A 22,581-nucleotide genomic window follows, 5' to 3' on the forward strand; every position below is an offset into this window, starting at 1 on the left:
TTAGGACCAAAAAAAAAGAGCAGTTTGGATCAGCAATTCTTTAGAAGTTTGTGGTAGAACAATAATAACAATGTGGATTCTGACCTCAAAAAAGCTGACTAGCATAAATGACTGCTTATATTCCTTTTTAAAAATCTCATAAATTTTAGGTAAAAATCTAATTGCCCAAATAATGTTTCCTTGAATTCGAACAGTCTGTTTATAAAATTCAAATAATTTGCCCTGAAATTCAGAGTTAGGTTACTTTTTAAAAATGGAACAATTCATCTTTCCTGGCATCAAGTCTTTGACAGTTAGCACAATCAGTCCTGGGGTCCTCTTGCCTCTTACACTCATGACTGCCAGTAGAATGATGTGTCACAGCCCAACTTTAAGCAAATGTAAACTGAGCTTCTTGAAGACATGAAATTCATATGCTTTTTCCTGTACTTTCAACACCGAGCACAACTAGCACAGTGTCTGTTACATAATAGTTGCTTAGAAAATGTTTTTAGAATGACAGAATCAATGCCGCTACTTTAATGTCAGAAACATTATTATGAGGACAATATGGAACTTTGTTCAGTATTCCCTCCCCTAAACATATATGATTTTTACTTTTAGAAAATACTATTAACTCTTTAGTGCTTTTCTAAGCAAAAAGTTGGAGAAGAATGTAGGCAAAATCCAGGATTATAGATTATTATATTATAGATTATAGCAGAAATTTTTCTTACATGAGTCTAGATGCTAGAGGACTTAAAAAGTATTTCAACTCAGTATGTTGTTATCTTGGATCTTTTTTCTTACAGGGCATTTTGGTAAGATAGCTGTTCTGCCTTATGTTTTTTAATGACTTCATAATAGTTCATGTTGTGGTTGTTCCATAATTTATTTGTATCAGTACCTTCTGGGTGAATTTTTAGATCATACACACACACACACACACACACACACACACACACCTTTGCACATTTGTCTTGCTCTTTCCTTAGAATAAATTCTTATATATGAAGGTGCATGAAATCATACACATACGTCTTATAATTCTTTTGAGGATTAAATTAGGTAATATTATAGAAGACATAACAGTGCCTGACAGTAAAATCTCAAGAGATTTGGTATATGGTCATTGTTAGTTGTTTTCATTGCTTTAGTCTTCCCACTGGACTTCAAGCCCCTAAATAAAATGACTGCTTCAGTTAGAAAAACATCGGAGATCCCAACTGGGAGTGGCTTGAAAGATAAGGAAATGTATTATTCTTTATTAAACAATGAGGAAATTTCATTACTAGAAGGTCAGAGGAGGAGTGAGTCCAGAACTTGTCAATACAGGATTTCAGGAAAGAGAACCAAAGTCTTTCCATGTGTGCCACCTGCCATACTCATTGAGTCAGCTTTGTCCTGAAGCTGGTCCCAGTCACATAATATAATGCTTACTTTGGCTGCAGGAGTCGTACTTGAATGAAAAGAAGAAAAGACCAGCTCTTCATAAGGGTATATATTTACGAGAGTGAAGTCTCTTTCTGAAGGCCCCATCAGATTTACCCTCACGTTTCATTTGCCCTAATTGAGTAAATGGAATGGGACCACTATGATTGGCTTATACCATTATTTTTCATACCTTTTGATCATGACACACAGTAGGAAATACATTTTATACCATGATCAAGATACTCATCACACATATATTTGTGTATATGTACATGTCTCTCTATACAAACATAATTCACAATAAAAGCTTCTCAATATAATACTTATCCTTACTACCTATGATAAACTTAAACACTATTTTATTTATATTTAAATATAAGGTTTTTAAACCCTCAAATGCAAAAATTTGGAAAGACTTAATATATAGTATAAGCTATTCATGAATTTGTTCCAGTCTAGAACGCATGAGGACAGTAAGACTGTATGGTACACTACTGAGCCTATTCTAAATTTTGACTGAGTCAAGATAAATACTTTTTCACACAAATAGGTAATTGTGAGTAGTAAAATAATCTTAATAATAATTGATACATGCAAGAATCATCAGTGAATTCTACACTCAAGGAGACAGGATACACAAATGCATGAAAATCAGGAGTTGGGGATCATTGGGAAGCATCTTGGAAGCTGCCTAGCACAGAGTATAAAAAGATACATCTAAATGCAATGTGTGACCCTGGATTGAATTCTGGACTGGGAAGAAAATGATGTTAAGTAGAATTGAGACAATTGATGAAATTCGAGTATGGCCTATGCATTAGATAATATTACATTCTTGGTGACTTACCTTATTTTATTTATCATACAATGGTATGTAATACAATGTCCTTGTTATTGGGAAATGCACACTGACGTATTTATTTGAAGGAAGGCTATAAGGAAATGCTTTATACTACTATTGCAGGTTTTTTCTAAATTTGAAGTTATTTCAAAATTAAGTTATAAAATGCCAACAAATTGTTTTTCAACTGAAAAAAATATGTATCTAGTTCTTGAGTTTACATCCACTGAATGCATGATATGTATACTATGTCATGGTGTTTAATTCTTTCAATACATTGTTCGATTTGGTTTGCTAGTATTTTGTTGATGATTTTTGCACCTATATTCATAAGGAATATTGATCTATAGCTTTCTTTTCTGGTGGTATCTTTGTTTGGCTTTGATATCAGAGTAATGCTGACCTCACAGAATGAGTTAAGAGATGTTCTCTCCTCATTTATTTTTCTGGAAGAGCTTGAGAAGGATTAATGTTAATTCTTCTTTAAATATATGGTAGAATTCATTAATGAAGCTATCCAGTCCTAGACTTCTCTTTTCTGGGAGATTTTTGATAGGTCTGTTAAGATTTTCTTATTTCTTCTTGAGTCAGTTTTGGCGATTTCTTTGTTTCTAGGAATTTTCATTTTTTATTCCTTTGCAGTTACCTAGTTTAATTTATATTGAACAATAATGCATTTTTACATTGTGTACATATATTTGATTCAGTTTTATGTGAAGTTATATTTAAACCATACAAAATAAATCCCCCATACAACTGCCTTGCCTTGCATATCTGACCTAACATGCATTTATCATGATGATATTTTGAGCATTCCAGCTGCTTCACATCCTTATCAATACTTGGTATTTTTCATATTTTTCATTTTAGCCATTCTGGTGGGGATGTTTTTCTTTGGTTTTTAATTTTGAAGGTTTTAAACTATCATCTATAAGAACATCATTACTGACAATACATCTGGGGTCTGTCATTCTTATTGTTTTCTGTGTTTGTAAAATTATTATTACAATCAACTTTGTTCATAGGCAGAACACTGTATGCCATAAATCACAGCAAGATCCTTTTTGACCCACCTCCTAGAGAAATGGAAATAAAAACAAAAATAAACAAATGGGACCTAATGAAACTTAAAATCTTTTGCACAGCAAAGGAAACCATAAACAAGACGAAAAGACAACCCTCAGAATGGGAGAAAATATTTGCAAATGAAGCAGCTGACAAAGGATTAATCTCTAAAATATACAAACAGCTCATGCAGCTCACTCAAAAAAACAAACAACCCAATCCAAAAATGGGCAGAAGACCTAAACAGACATTTCTCCAAAGAAGACATACAGATTGCCAACAAACACATGAAAAGCTGCTCAACATAACTAATCATTAGAGAAATGCATATTAAAACCACAAAGAGGTATCACCTCATATCAGTCAGAATGGCCATCATCAAAAAATCTAGAAACAATAAATGCTGGAAAGGGTGTAGAGAAAAGGGATCCCTCCTACACTGCTGGTGGGAAAGTAAATTGATACAGCCACTATGGAGAACAGTATGGAGTTCATTAAAAAACTAAAAATAGAACTACCATATGACCCAGCAATCCCACTACTGGGCAAATACTCTGAGAAAACCATAAATCAAAAAGAGTACCACTCCCTGTGTCCTCAAGTCCATTCTCTACTTCTGCGTCTTTATTCCTGTCCTGCCCCTAGGTTCTTCAGAATCTTTTTTCTTTTTGATATTCCATATATATGTGTTAGTATGCAGTACTTGTTTTTCTCTTTCTGACTTACTTCACTCTGTATGACAGACTCTAGGTCTATCCACCTCACTACAAATGACCCAATTTCGTTTCTTTTATGGCTGAGTAATATTCCATTGTATATATGTGCCACATCTTCCTTATCCATTCATCTGTCGATGGACACTTAGGTTGCTTCCATGTCCTGGCTATTGTAAATAGTGCTGCAATGAACATTGTGGTACATGTCTCTTTTTTTTTTTTTTTTTAACATCTTTATTGGAGTATAATTGCTTTACAATGGTGTGTTAGTTTCTGCTTTATAACAAAGTGAATCAGTTATACATATACATATGTTCCCATGTCTTCCCTCTTGCGTCTCCCTCCCTCCCACCCTCCCTATCCCACCCCTCCAGGCTGTCACAAAGCACCGAGCCAATATCCCTGTGCCATGCGGCTGCTTCCCACTAGCTATCTACCTTACTACGTTTGTTAGTGTGTATATGTCCATGACTCTCTCTCGCCCTGTCACAGCTCACCCTTCCCCCTCCCCATAACCTCAAGTCCGTTCTCTAGTAGGTCTGCGTCTTTATTCCTGCCTTACCCCTAGGTTCTTCATGACATTTTTTTTTCTTAAATTCCATATATATGTGTTAGCACACGGTATTTGTCTTTCTCTTTCTGACTTACTTCACTCTGTATGACAGACTCTAGGTCTATCCACCTCATTACAAATAGCTCAATTTCGTTTCTTTTTATGGCTGAGTAATATTCTATTGTATATATGTGCCACATCTTCTTTATCCATTCATCCGATGATGGGCACTTAGGTTGTTTCCATCTCCGGGCTATTGTAAATAGAGCTGCAATGAACATTTTGGTACATGACTCTTTGAATTTTGGTTTTCTCAGGGTATATGCCCAGTAGTGGGATTGCTGGGTCATATGGTAGTTCTATTTGTAGTTTTTTAAGGAACCTCCATACTGTTCTCCATAGTGACTGAACCAATTCACATTCCCACCAGCAGTGCAAGAGTGTTCCCTTTTCTCCACACCCTCTCCAGCATTTATTGTTTCTAGATTTTTTGATGATGGCCATTCTGACTGGTGTGAGATGATATCTCATTGTAGTTTTGATTTGCATTTCTCTAATGATTAATGATGTTGAGCATTCTTTCATGTGTTTGTTGGCAGTCTGTATATCTTCTTTGGAGAAATGTCTATTTAGGTCTTCTGCCCATTTTTGGATTGGGTTGTTTGTTTTCTTGTTATTGAGCTGCATGAGCTGCTTGTAAATTTTGGAGATTAATCCTTTGTCGGTTGCTTCATTTGCAAATATTTTCTCCCATTCTGAGGGTTGTCTTTTGGTCTTGTTTATGGTTTCCTTTGCTGTGCAAAAGCTTTGAAGTTTCATTAGGTCCCATTTGTTTATTTTTGTTTTTATTTCCATTACTCTAGGAGGTGGGTCAGAAAGGATCTTGCTGTGATTTATGTCATAGAGTGTTCTGCCTATGTTTTCCTCTAAGCGTTTGACAGTTTCTGGCCTTACATGTAGGTCTTTAATCCATTTTGAGCTTATTTTTGTGTATGGTGTTAGGGAGTGATCTAATCTCATACTTTTACATGTAGCTGTCCAGTTTTCCCAGCACCACTTATTGAAGAGGCTGTCCTTTCTCCACTGTACATTCCTGCCACCTTTATCAAGGATAAGGTGTCCATATGTGCGTGGGTTTATCTCTCGGCTTTCTATGCTGTTCCATTGATCTGTCTTACTGTTTTTGTGCCAGTACCGTACTGTCTTGATTACTGTAGCTTTGTAGTATAGTCTGAAATCAGGGAGCCTGATCCCTCCAGTTCCTTTTTCGTTCTCAAGATTGCTTTGGCTATTCGGGGTCTTTTGTGTTTCCATACAAATTGCAAAATTTTTTGTTCTAGTTCTGTGAAAAATGCCAGTGGTAGTTTGATAGGGATTGCATTGAATCTATAGATTGCTTTGGGTAGTAGAGTCATTTTCACAATGTTGATTCTTCCAATCCAAGAACATGGTATATCTCTCCATCTATTTGTATCATCTTTAATTTCTTTCATCAGTGTCTTATCATTTTCTGCATACAGGTCTTTTGTCTCCTTAGGTAGGTTTATTCCTAGATATTTTATTCTTTTTGTTGCAGTGGTAAATGGGAGTGTTTTCTTGATTTCACTTTCAGATTTTTCATCATTAGTATATAGGAATGCCAGAGATTTCTGTGCATTAATTTTGTATCCTGCCACTTTACCAAATTCATTGATTAGCTCTAGTAGTTTTCTGGTAGCATCTTTAGGGTTCTCTATGTATAGGATCATGTCATCTGCAAACAGTGACAGCTTTACTTCTTCTTTTCCGATTTGGATTCCTTTTATTTCCTTTTCTTCTCTGATTGCTGTGGCTAAAACTTCCAAAACTATGTTGAATAAGAGTGGTGAGAGTGGGCAACCTTGTCTTGTTCCTGATCTTAGTGCAAATGCTTTCAGTTTTTCACCATTGAGGATGATGTTTGCTGTGGGCTTGTCATATATGGCCTTTATTATGTTGAGGAAAGTTCCCTCTATGCCTACTTTCTGCAGGGTTTTTATCATAAATGGGTGTTGAATTTTGTCAAAAGCTTTCTCTGCATCTATTGAGATGATCATATGGTTTTTCTCCTTCAATTTGTTAATATGGTGTATCACATTGATAGATTTGCGTATATTGAAGAATCCTTGCATTCCTGGAATAAACCCCACTTGATCATGGTGTATGATCCTTTTAATGTGCTGTTGGATTCTGTTTGCTAGTATTTTGTTGAGGATTTTTGCATCTATGTTTATCAGTGATATTGGCCTGTAGTTTTCTTTCTTTGTGACATCCTTGTCTGGTTTTGGTATCAAGGTGATGGTGGCCTCATAGAAGGAATTTGGGAGTGTTCCTCCCTCTGCTATATTTTGGAAGAGTTTGAGAAGGATAGGTGTTAGCTCTTCTCTAAATGTTTGATAGAATTCGCCTGTGAAGCCATCTGGTCCTGGGCTTTTGTTTGTTGGAAGATTTTTAATCACAGTTTCAATTTCAGTGCTTGTGATTGGTCTGTTCATATTTTCTATTTCTTCCTGATTCAGTCTTGGCAGGTTGTGCATTTCTAAGAATTTGTCCATTTCTTCCAGATTGTCCATTTTATTGGCATAGAGTTGCTTGTAGTAATCTCTCATGATCTTTTTTATTTCTGCAGTGTCAGTTGTTACCTCTCCTTTTTCATTTCTAATTCTATTGATTTGAGTCTTCTCCCTTTTTTTCTTGATGAGTCTGGCTAGTGGTTTATCTATTTTGTTTATCTTCTCAAAGAACCAGCTTTTAGTTTTATTGATCTTTGCTATTGTTTCCTTCATTTCTTTTTCATTTATTTCTGATCTGATTTTTATGATTTCTTTCCTTCTGCTAGCTTTGGGGTTTTTTTGTTCTTCTTTCTCTAATTGCTTGAGGTGCAAGGTTAGGTTGCTTATTCGAGATGTTTCCTGCTTCTTAAGGTGGGCTTGTATTGCTATAAACTTCCCCCTTAGAACTGCTTTTGCTGCATCCCATAGGTTTTGGGTCGTTGTGTCTCCATTGTCATTTGTTTCTAGGTATTTTTTGATTTCCTCCTTGATTTCTTCAGTGATCACTTCATTATTAAGTAGTGTATCGTTTAGCCTCCATGTGTTTGTATTTTTTACAGATCTTTTCCTGTAATTGATATCTAGTCTCATGGCGTTGTGGTCGGAAAAGATGCTTGATACAATTTCAATTTTCTTAAATTTACCAAGGCTTGATTTGTGACCCAAGATATGATCTATCCTGGAGAATGTTCCATGAGCACTTGAGAAAAATGTGTATTCTGTTGTTTTTGGATGGAGTATCCTATAAATATCAATTAAGTCCATCTTGTTTAATGTATCATTTAAAGCTTGTGTTTCCTTATTTATTTTCATTTTGGATGATCTGTCCATGGGTGAAAGTGGGATGTTGATGTCCCCTACTATGATTGTGTTACTGTCAGTTTCCTCTTTTATGGCTGTTAGCATTTGCCTTATGTATTGAGGTGCTCCTATGTTGGGTGCATAAATATTTACAATTGTTATATCTTCTTCTTGGACTGATCCCTTGATCATTATGTAGTGTCCTTCTTTGTCTCTTGTAACAGTCTTTATTTTAAAGCAATTTTGTCTGATAGAAGAAATGTTATTCCAGCTTTCTTTTCATTTCCATTTGCATGGAAAATGTTTTTCCATCCCCTCACTTTCAGTCTGTATGTGTCCCTCGATCTGAAGTGGGTCTCCTGTAGACAGCATATATACAGGTCTTGTTATTGTATCCATTCAGCCAGTCTGTGTCTTTTGGTTGGAGCAGTTAATCCATTTACATTGAAGGTAATTAGCAATATGTATGTTCCTATTACCATTTTCTTAATTGTTTTGGGTTTGTTTTTGTAAGTCTTTTCCTTTTCTTGTGTTTCTGGCCTAGAGAAGTTCCTTTAGAATTTGTTTTAAAGCTGCTTTGGTGGTGCTGAATTCTCTCAGCTTTTGCTTGTCTGTAAAGGTTTTAATTTCTCCGTTGAATCTGAATGAGATCCTTGCTGAGTAGAGTAATCTTGGTTGTAGTTTTTTCCCTTTCATCAATTTAAATATGTTCTGCCACTCCCTCTGACTTGTAGAGTTTCTGCTGAAAGATCAGCTGTTAACCTTATCGGGATTCCCTTGTATGTTATTTGTTGCTTTTCCCTTGCTGCTTTTTTTTTTTATTTTATAATTTTATTTATTTTTTTATACGGCAAGTTCTTATTAGTTATTCATTTTATACCTATTAGTGTATATATGTCACTGTTTGGGACTCTTTATGCTTCCTGGACTTGATTTACTATTTCCTTTCCCATGTTAGGGAAGTTTTCAAGTATAATCTCTGCAAATATTTTCTCACTCCCTTTTTTTTTCTCTTCTTCTGGGACTCCTATAATGTGAATGTTGGTGCGTTTAATGTTGTCCCAGAGGTCTCTGATACTGTCCTCAATTCTTTTCATTCTTTTTTCTTTATTCTGCTCTGTGGTAGCTTTTTCCACTATTTTATCTTCCAGGTCACTTATCCATTCTTCTGCCTCAGTTATTCTGCTATTGATTCCTTCTAGGGAATTTTTAATTTCATTTATTGTGTTGTTCATCATTGTTTGTTTGCCCTTTAGCCCTTCTAGGTCCTTGTTAAACGCTTCTTATATTTTCTCCATTCCATTTACAAGATTTTGGATCATCTTTACTATAGCTACTCTGAATTCTTTTTCAAGTAGAGTGCCTATTTCCTCTTCATTTGTTTTGTCTGGTGGGTTTTTACCTTGCTCCTTCATCTGCTGCATATTTCTCTGTCTTCTCATTTTGCTTAACTTACTGTGTTTAGGGTCTCCTTTTTGCAGGCTGCAGGTTCATAGTTCCCGGTTTTTTTGGTGTCTGCCCCCAGTGGGTAAGGTTGGTTTAGTGGGTTGTGTATGCTTCCTGGTGGAGAGGACTGGTGCCTGTGTTCTCATGGACAAGACTGGATCTTTCTGGTGGGCAGGATCATGTCCGGTGGTATGTTTTGGGTTGTCTGTGAACTTATTATGATTTTAGGCAGCCTGTCTGCTAATGGATGGGGTTATGTTCCCGTGTTGCTATTTGTTTGGCATGGGGCATCCAGCAGTGGAGCTTTCTGGTCGTTGATTGCACCTGAGTCTTAGTGTTGAGATGGAGATCTCTGGGAGACCTCTCGCCAATTGATATTACGTGGGGCCAGGAGGTCTCTGGTGGACCAATGTCCTGAACTTGGCTCTCGCACCTCAGAGGCTCAGGCCTGACACCCAGCCAGAGCACCAAGACCTTGTCAGCCACATGGCTCAGAATAAAAGGGAGAAAAAAGAAAGAATAAATAAATTAATTAATTAAAGTTATTAAAATAAAGAATTTTTAATATATTATTAAAATAAAAATAGTAATAAAAGAAAAAAGGAGAAGAGAGCAACCAAACCAGTAAACAAATCCACCAATGATAACAAGCGCCAAAAAGTAAACTAGGGTAAACATAAAAATCAGAAACTAGTCAGTCGCATACAGCAAACCCCAAGTATATAGTTGCTCCCAAAGTCCACTGCCTCAACTTTGGGATGATTCGTTTTCTATTCAGGTATTCCACAGATGCAGGGTACATCAAGTTGATTGATTGATTGATGTACATCAAGGAGATTTAATCCGCTGCTTCTGAGGCTGTATGGAGAGATTTCCCTTTCTCTTCTTTGTTGGCACAGCTTCTGGGGTTCAGCTTTGGATTCGGCCCAGCCTCTGCATGTAGGTTGCTCTCTGGCATCTCTTCTTTGCCCAGACAGGAGGAGGTAAAAGGAGCGGCTGATTAGGGGGCTCTGGCTCACTCAGGCCGGGGGGAAGGAGGGGTACAGGATGCTGGGTGAGCCTGCGGCGGCAGAGGCCAGTGTGACATTGCAACAGCCTGGGGTGTGCCATGTGTTCTCCCGGGGAAGTTGTCCCTCTATCACAGGACCCTGGCAATGGCGGGATGAATGGCCTTCCGCGAGGGGAGGTGTGGATAGTGACCTGTGCTTGTACACAGGATTCTTGGTGGCTGTAGCAGCAGTATTAGAGTTTCATGCCGTTCTCTGGTATCCGCGCTGCTAGCCGCGGCTTGTGCCCATCTCTGAAGCTTGTTTAGGCGATGCTCTGAATCTCATCTCCTCGCACACCCTGAAACAATATTCTCTTGCCACTTAGGCAGTTCAGGAGTTTTTCTCGGACTCCCTCCCAGCTAGATGTGGTGCACTTGCACCCCCCTTCAAGCTGTGTTCACGCAGCCAACCCCAGTCCTCTCCCTGGGGTCTGACCTCCGAAGCCAGAGCCTCAGCTCGCAGCCCCCACCCAATCCAGCGGGTGAGCAGACAAGCGTCTCAGGCTGGTCAATGCTGGTTGGCACCAATCCTCTGTGCGGGAATCTCTCTGCTTTGCCCTCTGCACCCCTGTTGCTGCGCTCTCCTCCATGGCTCCGAAGCTTCCTCCCTGCCACTCCCTGTCTCCGCCAGTGAAGGGGCTTCCTGGTGTGTGCCAGTGAAGGGGCTTCCTGGTGTGTGGAAACTTTTCCTCCTTCATAGCTCCCTCCCAGAGGTACAGGTCCCGTCCCTGTTCTTTTGTCTCTGTTTTTTCTTTTTTCTTTTGCCCTACCCAGCTACATGGGGAGTTTCTTGCCTTTTGGGAAGTCTGAGGTCTTCTGCCAGCATTCAGTAGGTGTTCTGTAGGAGTTGTTCCACATGTAGATGTATTTTTGATGTATCTGTGGGGAGGAAGGTGATCTCCACGTCTTACTCCTCCCCCATCTTGAAGGTCCTCCCTAGTTACTATTTTATGCATAGTATCAATAGTATGTATGTGTCAATCCTAATCTCCCAATTCCTCCCACCCACCCCCCTTTCCCCATTGGTATCCATACATTTGTTCTCTACATCTGTTTCTCTCTTTCTGCTTTGCAAATAAGATCATCTATACCATTTTTCTAGATTCCACATATATGAATTCATACATACGATATTTGTTTTTCTCTTTCTGACTTACTTTTTAAAATACTTTGCTTTATAACTCTATAAAGTTACTCTTTAACCTCTCTATCAATCCGTGGTCAAAGGGACCATCATTTATCAAAAGATCAAATGAGACATCAGTGAACAAAACACATGTTCCTGGCCAGTTTACATATTCTTCTCACATGATAATCTCGGTTGGCTGCATTTTTTTATTACACTGTTCATTCCATGTTAAGGATATGTGCAACAGGCTTGATGTGGTCTATTCTGTTTCTTTATTGATTTTTTTAATGCTGTGTGGCAAGCAACCAAATTAACTTTATGATCCACTAATTGGTCACAAGCCTCATTTTGAAAACCATTGGTTTTAACCGGTCATTATCATCTGCTGGAAATAGGGCCAGCTTCCCTAAAGCATATGGCCTTACAGAGGTTGAGTGGATGCATGAAACACAATCAGGCTTCTGTTTGGAAGGAGGAAAAGGGTGTTGGAGACTAGAGGTAGGATAGGCAACCAAGATTGTCTGCTATAGGGACTGCTACTCATTTAGATATCCTAAGCATCTGGTGTGTTTGGAAGTATGTGGAGTTGTTTGCATTTATTCTAGCGACCCCTAACTATTACTCTTAGTTTTTCCTATTTGCTTAAAGTTATGTCTCTTTCCTCAAATATTTTTTCTCGTTACTTTCATTGTACTTGCCTCTATATTGTCACCCATCTTCTACCCTCTCATTTTGTAAAGTCCCCTTTTCATTTTGCTGATTCTCATCTACTTAGACACAGAAAAGACTATCCAGCTTCTTAAAAGCTGTGGCTCATAAATAATCAGGTTCTTAGTGATGTCTTGGGTTTTACTTTATGATATTTTTCATGATTATATTTGCTTATTAGATTTTTATAATTGTGTCTATATTTTTAAGCTGTGGTCTGAGTAGTTACCAACTAGGTTATCTCTGAAAAACAAAAACAGTCTGGCAGATCAAAAACTTCAGCTGTTATTAAATGATAATAGTGTAATCACAATACCTAGAGAGTCTACTTACTATATTGTCTTCCTAAGAATTTAAGGTTATCAAACCTATCCTTGATTCCTTAAGACATATGGAGAGGAGAAGAATGCTGAATTACAGTTTCATGTCTGGGAACATTAACGGAGGATCTTTAATTTTAGAATTGTGAATAACATCAAGTGTTTTGAACCATTCACTATGGTAATCTGGCTTCAATTAACGAACAAATAGTTATTCAGATACTGCATTTCATCAATTCTAAGATGCATATTTTCTCACATTTTAACACTCTGATAGTAGGATGCATCTTCCAATTAATGATGTCCTCTGGTTGGCCCTGTGGCAAATCATGGTGTAGCATCTTCGTGAATTTGGTTGTGAATCCTGGAGACATGGCTGAACTGCAGGCTCTTCACTGTTCTAGTCAATAAACTGTTAAACAATGAAACATTTAAGGACCTTTAAGGAAAAGTAGGAGTTTTGTTGCTGTCTAAAATCTCTTGTGTTGAGATTAAGGTAGGACTACAGAATGAGCGTCTGACAGCTTGAAAGAAAATCTCAGAAACTATAGAGTATTACTCTTTTAAGAAATGCTGCATTATCTAGGTGCTCAGCAGCATAAAAGATAAAATGGGTGGAAGAATTTGGACATCTATGACTCTGACTTTACAAAGTGATACAGAAAAGTTGAATGTTTAATGTGAAGAAATTTCAGGAATACCTTAATCAGATTAAATTGCTTATATTTTCCTTTTTGTCTATGCATGATATATGATTTTAAAACTTTCTAAATAAGTCTAAAAGAGTTCTTTTAATTTTTATAAAACAAAAATTCTGAGTAACAAGAAAGCATTGTGTCATGATTTAATTGGTGGTATATCTTCTTTCTTAGTGGTATATAAAATAATGGTGCTTCTTATAAGCAGTAGTATCTTCAGTTTCATGAAATATGAGAGTTTGGTTTACTGTCAAATTTACTGAGTATTTGTGTTCTGCTTCCTATTATAATTCACTCTCTCCTGTTAAGAAGAACTAAGGGACAGAATACATATGCAAGTGAAGATAAGACTACAAGGCAGTGCGTGAATGATAGTGACCAGTATGGCTCAAAGTGTGCTCCCAGAACCAACAGCAACAACGGTACTGGGGAGCTTCTTAGAATGCAAATTCTCAGGCCCCACCTCAGACCTACTGAATCAAAGACTCTGGATGTGGGGCCTAGCAACCTGTGTTTTAACAAACCCTGCAGGTGATTTTGATGACAAGCTAAAGTTTGAGAACCCCTGCTCTGGCAGAATTTCACAAAAGGGAAAAATACTGGTGCTGTTATATTTGAGTCAAGTGTATGAGTAATTTAGAGAGTAAGAACAGATTCCTTAAGTTCAGCTCAATTACATTGGCTAACAATGTGTCTAAAAGAAATGAAGAAATTTACTTTGCTGTGTCTCAGCCTGCTACCAGTAGTATACGCAAAGGGACTAGTCCAAGAACTGTATGTTCTTTACTTTTTTTTTTTTTTGGCAGTGTAACATAACTTTGGGTTTTTTTTGAATTTTATTTTATTTACTTTTTTATACAGCAGGTCCTTATTAGTCATCAGTTTTATACACATCAGTGTATACATGTCAATCCCAATCTCCCAATTCATCATACCACCCTCCCACCCCCCCGCCCACCGCTTTCCCCCCTTGGTGTCCATACATTTGTTCTCTACATCTGTGTCTCAACTTCTGCCCTGCAAACCGGTTCATCTGTACTATTTTTCTAGGTTCCACATATATGCGTTAATATACAATATTTGTTTTTCTCTTTCTGACTTACTTCACTCTGTATGACAGTCTCTAGATCCATCCACATCTCACAAATGACCCACTTTCGTTCCTTTTTATGGCTGAGTAATATTCCATTGTATATATGTACCACATCTTCTTTATCCATTCGTCTGTCGATGGGCATTTAGGTTGCTTCCATGTCCTGGCTATTGTAAATAGTGCTGCAGTGAGCGTAGGGGTGCATGTGTCTTTTTGGATTATGGTTTTCTCTAGGTATATACCCAGTAGTGGGATTGCTGGATCATATGGTAATTCTGTTTTTAGTTTTTTAAGGAACCTCCATACTGTTCTCCATAGTGGCTATATCAATTTACATTCCCACCAACAGTGCAAGAGGGTTCCCTTTTCTCCACCCTTTCCAGCATTTGTTGTTTGTAGATTTTCTGTTGATGCCCATTCTAACTGGTGTGAGGTGATACCTCATTGTAGTTTTGATTTGCATTTGTCTAATAATTAGTGATGTTGAGCAGCTTTTCATGTGCTTCTTGGCCATCTGTATGTCTTCTTTGGAGAAATGTCTATTTAGGTCTTCTGCCCATTTTTGGATTGGGTTGTTGGTTTCTTTAATACTGAACTGCATGAGCTGTTTATATATTTTGGAGATTAATCCTTTGTCTGTTTATTTGTTTGCAAATATTTTCTCCCATTCTGAGGGTTGTCTTTTCGTCTTGTTTATGGCTTCCTTTGCTGTGCAAAAGCTTTGAAGTTTTATTAGGTCCCATTTGTTTATTTTTGTTTTTATTTCCATTACTCTAGGAGGTGGATCAAAAAAGATCTTGCTGTGATTTATGTCAAAGAGTGTTCTTCCTATGTTTTCCTCTAAGAGTTTGATAGTGTCCAGTCTTACATTTAGGTCTCGAATCCATTTGGAGTTTATTTTTGTGTATGGTGTTAGGGAGTGTTCTAATTCCATTCTTTTACATGTAGCTGTCCAGTTTTCCCAGCACCACTTATTGAAGAGACTGTTTTTTCTCCATTGTATATCCTTGCCTCCTTTGTCATAGATTAGTTGACCATAGGTGTGTGGGTTTATCTCTGGGCTTTCTATCTTGTTCCATTGATCTATGTTTCTGTTTTTGTGCCAGTACCATGTTGTCTTGATTACTGTAGCTTTGTAGTATAGTCTGAAGTCAGGGAGTCTGATTCCTCCAGCTCCGTTTTTTTCCCTCAAGACCGCTTTGGCTATTTGGGGTCTTTCGTGTCTCCATACAAATTTTAAATTTATTTGTCCTAGTTCCGTAAAAGATGCCATTGGTAATTTGATAGGGATCACATTGAATCTGTAGATTGCTTTGGGTAGTATAGTCATTTTCACAATATTGATTCTTCCAATCCCAGAACATGGTATATCTCTCCATCTGTTGGTATCATCTTTAATTTCTTTCATCAGTGTCTTATAGTTTTCTGCATACAGGTCTTTTGTCTCCCTAGGTAGGTTTGTTCCTAGGTATTTTATTCTTTTTGTAGCAGTGGTAAATGGGAGCGTTTCCTTAATTTCTCTTTCAGGTTTTTCATCATTAGTGTATAGGAATGCAAGAGATTTCTGTGCATTAATTTTGTGTCCTGCAACTTTGCCAAATTCGTTGATTAGCTCTAGTAGTTTTCTGGTGGCATCTTTAGCATTCTCTATGTATAGTATCATGTCATCTGCAAACAGTGACAGTTTTACTTCTTCTTTTCCGATTTGGATTCCTTTTATTTCTTTTTCTTCTCTGATTGCCGTGGCTAGGACTTCCAAAACTATGTTGAATAATATTGGTGAGGGTGGACATCCTTGTCTTGTTCCTGATCTTAGAGGAAATGCTTTCAGTTTTTCACCATTGAGAATGATGTTTGCTGTGGGTTTGTCGTATATGGACTTTACTATGCTGAGGTAGTTTCCCTCTATGCCCAGTTTCTGGAGAATTTTTATCATAAATGGGTGTTGAATTTTGTCAAAAGCTTTCTCTGCATCTATCGAGATGATCATATGGTTTATTCTTCAGTTTGTTAATATGGTTTATCACATTGATTCATTTGTGTATATTGAAGAATCCCTGCATCCCTGGGATAAATCCCACTTGATCATGGTGTATGATCCTTTTAATGTGTTGTTGGATTCTGTTTGCTAGTATTTTGTTGAGGATTTTTGCATCTATATTCATCAGTCATATTGGTCTGTCATTTTCTTTTTTTGTAGTATCTGTGTCTGGTTTTGGTATCAGGGTGATGGTGGCCTCATAGAATGAGTTTGGGAGTGTTCCTTCCTCCACAATTTTTTGGAAGATTTTGAGAAGGATCGGTGTTAACTCTTCTCTCAATGTTTGATAGAATTCACCTGTGAAGCCATCTGGTCCTGGACTTCTGTTTGTTGGAAGATTTTTAATCACAGTTTCAATTTCAGTGCTTGTGATTGGTCTGTTCATATTTTCTATTTCTTCCTGGTTCAGTCTTGGAAGGTTATACCTTTCTAAGAATTTGTCCATTTCTTCCAGGTTGTCCATTTTATTGGCATAGAGTTGCTTGTAGTAGTCTCTTAGGATGCTTTGTATTTCTGCGGTGTCTGTTGTAACTTCTCCTTTTTCATTTCCAATTTTATTGATTTGAGTCCTCTCCCTCTTTTTCTTGATGAGTTTGCCTAATGGTTTATCAATTTGGTTTATCTTCTCAAAAAACCAGCTTTTAGTTTTATTGATCTTTTCTATTGTTTTCTGTTTCTATTTCATTTATTTCTGATCTGATCTTTATGATTTCTTTCCTTCTGCTAAATTTGGGTTTTGTTTTTTCTTCTTTCTCTAGTTCCTTTAGGTGTAAGGTTAGATTGTTTATTTGAGGTTTTTCTTGTTTCTTGAGGTAGGCTTGTATAGCTATAAACTTCCCTCTTAGAAGTGCTTTTGCTGCATCCCATAGGTTTTGGATCATCATGTTTTCATTGTCATTTGTCTCTAGATATTTTTTGATTTCCCCTTTGATTTTTTCAGTGATTTCTTGGTTATTTAGTAACGTATTGTTTAGCCTCCATGTGTTTGTGTTTTTTAGTTTTTTTCCCTTTAATTGATTTCTAATCTCATAGCATTGTGGTCAGAAAAGATGCTTGATATGATTTCAGTTTTCTTAAATTTACTGAGGCTTGATTTGTGACCCAAGATGTGATCTATCCTGGAGAATGTTCCGTGCGCACTTTAGAAGAAAGTGTAATCTGCTGTTTTTGGATGGAATGTCCTATAAATATCAGTTAAATCTATCTGGTCTTTTGTGTCATTTACAGCTTCTGTTTCCTTATTTTCATTTTGGATGATCTGTCCATTTGTGTAAGTGAGGTGTTAAAGTCCCCCACTATTATTGTGTTACTGTCGATTTCCTCTTTTATAGCTGTTAGCAGTTGCAGTTGTCTTCTGTTTGGTGCAAAAATATTTACAATTGTTATATCTTCTTCTTGGATTGATCCCTTGATCATTATGTATTGTCCTTCCCTGTCTCTTGTAACATTCTTTATTTTAAAGTCTATTTTATCTGGTATGAGTATTGCTACTCCAGCTTTCTTTTGATTTCCATTTGCATGGAATATCTTTTTCCATCCCCTCACTTTCAGTCTGTATGTGTCCCTAGATCTGAAGTGGGTCTCTTGTAGACAGCATATAGATGGGTCTTGTTTTTGTATCCATTCAGCAAGCCTGTGTCTTTTGGTTGGAGCATTTAATCCATTCACGTTTAAGGTGATTATCGATATGTATGTTCCTATGACCATTTTCTTAATTGTTTTGGGTTTGGTTTCATAGGTCCTTTTCTTCTCTTGTGTTTCCCACTTAGAGAAGTTCCTTTGTCATTTGTTGTAGGGCTGGTTTGGTGGTGCTGAATTCTCTTAGCTTTTGCTTGTCTGTAAAGCTTTTGATTTCTCCATCGAATCTGAATGAGATGCTTGCCCGGTAGAGTAATCTTGGTTGTAGGTTCTTCCCTTTCATCACTTTAAGTATATCATGCCACTCCCTTCTGGTTTGTAGAGTTTCTGCTGAGAAATCAGCTGTTAACCTTATGGTAGTTCCCTTATATGTTATTTGTCATTTTCCCCTTGCTGCTTTCAATAATTGTTCTTTGTCTTTAATTTTTGCCAATGTGATTACTATGCGTCTCAGTGTGTTTCTCCTGTATGGGACTCTCTGTGCTTCCTGGACTTAGGTGGCTCTTTCCTTTCCCACGTTAGGAAGCTTTTCGACTATAATCTGTTCAAATATTTTCTCTGGTCCTTTCTCTCTTCTCCTTCTGGGACCCCTATAATGTGAATGTTTTTGTGTTTAATGTTGTCCCAGAGGTTCTTAGGCTGTCTTCATTTCTTTTCCTTCTTTTTTGTTTATTCTGTTCCACAGCAGTGAATTCCACCATTCTGTCTTCCAGGTCACTTATCCATTCTGCCTCAGTTATTCTGCTATTGATTCCTTCTAGTGTGGTTTTCATTTCAGTTATTGTATTGTTCATCTCTGTTTGTTTGTTCTTTAATTCTTGTAGGTCTTTCTTAAACATTTCTTGCATCTTCTCGATCTTTGCCTCCATTCTTTTTCCGAGGTCTGGATCATCTTCACTGTCATTATTCTGAATTCTTTTTTTGGAAGATTTCCTATCTCCACTTCATTTAGTTGTTTTTCTGGGGTTTTATCTTGTTCCCTCATCTGGTACATAGCCCTCTGCCTTTTCATCTTGTCTGTCTTTTTTTAAATGTGGTTTTTTGCATGTTCTTTACTTTTGATTCATATTTGATCTTTGTCTTTTCAGCACGATGTGTCTCAGACTCTACTCAAGGCCACACTGGATAGTGTTGTAGAAGAATGTGTCAGCTTTGTGGGAGTGGATATTAACATCTGTTCAGAAGTTTTGTTAAGGTGAGACAAGAAGTCTGTGGCTGAAGATCACAGAATCTTGAGTTTTACTTGCTATCCAGTTCAAACTCAGCTAGAGCAAGGGGACACGTGTATAAAGTTGTCAAGTATAGAAAAATCTGTGAGTTCATACATTGCTTCCAATAATCAGTCAGAGCGGAAGGCATCATTTAAGAAGAGTTATAACAATTCATGTTATTTTTAATACTGGAAATCTAACGTGAAGAACATATGGTGACTATCGAGTGCATTAATGTCGCTAATAGAATTTAAATTAGGTTAACATGGAAAAGAGCTGTTTCCCACCACAGGAGCGTAGATATTTTTCACTAGTTCAGTCTCTTGCTTACATCTGTCAAAGCTGGCAGTCACCAAAAGATAAATCCTGAGGGTTCAAGGTATGGTTACCATATTTTTACCTTGATTCCACAAGTCACATCTCAATATCTTCATTGTACTATGATCATGTCTTATACATTCTTTTTTTTTCCCCTGTGACTGTAGAAGAGCTGATTTTTTTGTTCCTCATCTTGCATTTATTATACAATTCTGCTGATGCAGCATGAAATTCTGGACCTCTGGAAAAAATATGGATCTTTTTGCTTTGAAATTGGAATAGCAGAAAATAACCCTTGCATTGTTAGGTGTTGCTTTTCTACCACAGCGACAAACATTCCATAATGCCATATATGGAATTCTGTAATAAAATTAAGATTCTCTAATCAACACCAAGCCAACTGTGTAATGATAGAGTTTTTATATCTTGAATAAGTACCTTTCTATAGTTCAAGTCTTTACTAATGAGAACAGGCTGATCAAAAAAATAGAATAGTACAATGCAGCTGTAGCTATTGTAACTTCTACTGCTAACTCACTTTGTAAGCTAACCAGGAATAGGCAGAATTATTACTTGATTCAGAAACACAAGGAATGTGAATAGTGTAGAGACATATGACAAGATGTAATTATAGTTGCTTTTATGATGCAAATGTTTTATATCATTGTCTTTTCAGATGAGATCTTTTCTTTCATTACTCTTAGAACAATTACATTGGCCACATAACTCATTTTGTTTACTTTTTTAGGCATATTGCTGGACTCAATGCCAACCGAGCCAAAAATATTATTGAATGGCGTGAGAAAAATGGGCCATTCATCAACCGAGAACAGCTGAAGAAAGTGAAAGGGCTAGGTCCAAAATCTTTCCAACAGTGTGCTGGTTTCATCAGAGTCAACCAGGATTATATTCGAACATTTTGCAGGTCATTATTGAAGTGTACGCTGTCTGTTCTATTATCAACCTCCTCTCTTTCTGTTACCCATCCTTCTCACTGGCATAAATCCTAGCTATTTGTTCATTCCTTCATTCAATATGTGTCAACTGTCTAATCTTTGCTAGGCACTGGGAATACAGCAGTGAGCAAATCAACAAATTCCCTGGCCTCATGAAGTTAAATTTTAATGAGACAGACAATAAATAAACTAGTAAAAATAAATAGTTTCAGATGTAATAAGTGTTATAAAAATTAAAACAAAGCAATATGATACTGCCTTTGGGGAGCAATAAACTGCTTTATATGAGTTATTCATTGAAAAGTTATTTGAGCTGAGTTTTGAATGAAATGAAGGAGCCAGTCACACAGGGATCAGAAGGAGGGCATTCCAAGCAGGGGAAACAGTACATGTGCAACATCCTAAGGCAGGACCAACTTTGGTGTATTCAGGAAATGAAACTGAGGCCAGTGTGATTGGAGCACCACAAGTGGGAAGGACTGGTATAAGATGAGGTAACAAAGAGGACTTCTCAATGACCACTTCATACTGACAGCTTTTACGCTAAGCATAGTTGGGTTTCCCCACTCCTTCCTCACTGAAAACTGGCCAAAGCATTAATTATCAGATGTGTCGATTAAGAGCTAAATCCTTGCTTTCTAATCCTGGTAGCACAAATGCAAAGAAATTTGGTAAGCTTCTTAGCATTTTGTAATCATGAAAGAATGGCTTTTATTTATTTGCTTCTTTGGGACTACCTGATTCATTCATGTGTATTTTTTTCTTTTGACAAAGTTATAATAATAATTTTTTTTTCCTGGAAAAGACTAAGGAAAAACCAGCCCCACTGGATAGTAGAATATATTATAAAGCCATAGTAATTAAGCAGTTTGGTTTTGATGTAGAAGCAGGTAGAACAGGAGTCTGAAATATATCAAACCCAGAGGGAATTTAGTTTATGATAAAGGTGATATTTCAAATAGTTGGAAAAATTGATTAATTATCCAGTAAGTGGCATTATGACAACTGGAATTTGGTATGTGTGGGAGAAAATACAGTCCTACCCCATACCTTATACCCAAATAAATTCCAGATGGATCATACACTTAAATGGAAAAAGTAAAACTCTAAAAGTACCAGAAAAAAACATGGGTAAATTTTGCAGACCGCTGGAGTAGTGGAAGTTCTTTCTAAGTAGACCACCAAACCCAGAAGCAAAAAAAACTGGGTTTCTTACTTTATGTTTTTTGAACACTTGGTTAGAAAATTCAAACAGTATAAAAAAGAATGAAATGAAAAGGGCACCTCAACTTGTCACTTCAAAATAGTTTCTTATATATTGCTTCCTGAAAATAAATTTATGTAAATTAATAACGTATTTGTTATTGTTAAATGCATACAGAAGGAATCATGCTATACCACTATTTGAAACTTGTTTTATTAGTTTCAGTAAAATATCTTGGATCTCTTTCCAAATACTACATATTGATTTATATATTTATTTATATCATTATATATAAATTATCATTTATATATAATGCCTGCACAGTATTTAATTTATAGATGTACTATAATTTAATCTAATCAGTGCCCTGTTGATGAACATTTGGGTTGTTTTAAAGCCTTAAATTTTTTCAACTGGTAACGAAGGACTTGAAGATTCATGAGTATTATATCTCCTTGATAGGTCATACTTTTATTCAGAATGCCTCTTGCTATCTCATTGACTGTTTTTTTACTTTGAAATCTTTTTTGTTTGCTGGCATTTTTGCTATATCTACCTTTTCAGAATATGCTTGGTATTTTTTATTTTCAAACTTTCTATGACATTCAATTTTTTATGACTCTTATAAACAAATAGATTTTCTAGGTTTGCTCAGTCTTACTAATACATTCACATTTATTATATTTATTGATGTGTTTGGACTTGATCTTCCATCTTATTATATATTTTCTCTTCATGCCTTCTGATTCTTTTCCTTTCATGCTGTTTGTTGGATTTATCAGTTAACACGTTTTCTCCCTGTTTCTCTTCTT

The 22,581-nt window shown here is 36.7% G+C and overlaps 1 protein-coding gene across 5 annotated transcripts in view; it reads left to right on the forward strand.

Moving 5' to 3' along the window:
- SRBD1 (S1 RNA binding domain 1) overlaps nt 1-22,581 on the forward strand; it is a 230,536-nt gene that overhangs the window by 176,709 nt on the left and 31,246 nt on the right. For all 5 annotated transcript variants that reach the window (XM_027113219.1, XM_027113215.1, XM_027113216.1 and 2 more), the window contains 2 exons: nt 19,169-19,275; nt 20,358-20,534. In XM_027113219.1, the coding sequence (XP_026969020.1) occupies nt 19,169-19,275; nt 20,358-20,534 (284 nt within the window). The remainder of the gene's footprint in view (nt 1-19,168; nt 19,276-20,357; nt 20,535-22,581) is intronic.

This window comes from Aethalodelphis obliquidens, unplaced genomic scaffold, assembly GCF_003676395.1.
Source record: "Aethalodelphis obliquidens isolate GAN/ISIS:26980383/991018 unplaced genomic scaffold, ASM367639v1 scaffold12, whole genome shotgun sequence".
Classification (NCBI taxonomy): domain Eukaryota; kingdom Metazoa; phylum Chordata; class Mammalia; order Artiodactyla; family Delphinidae; genus Aethalodelphis; species Aethalodelphis obliquidens.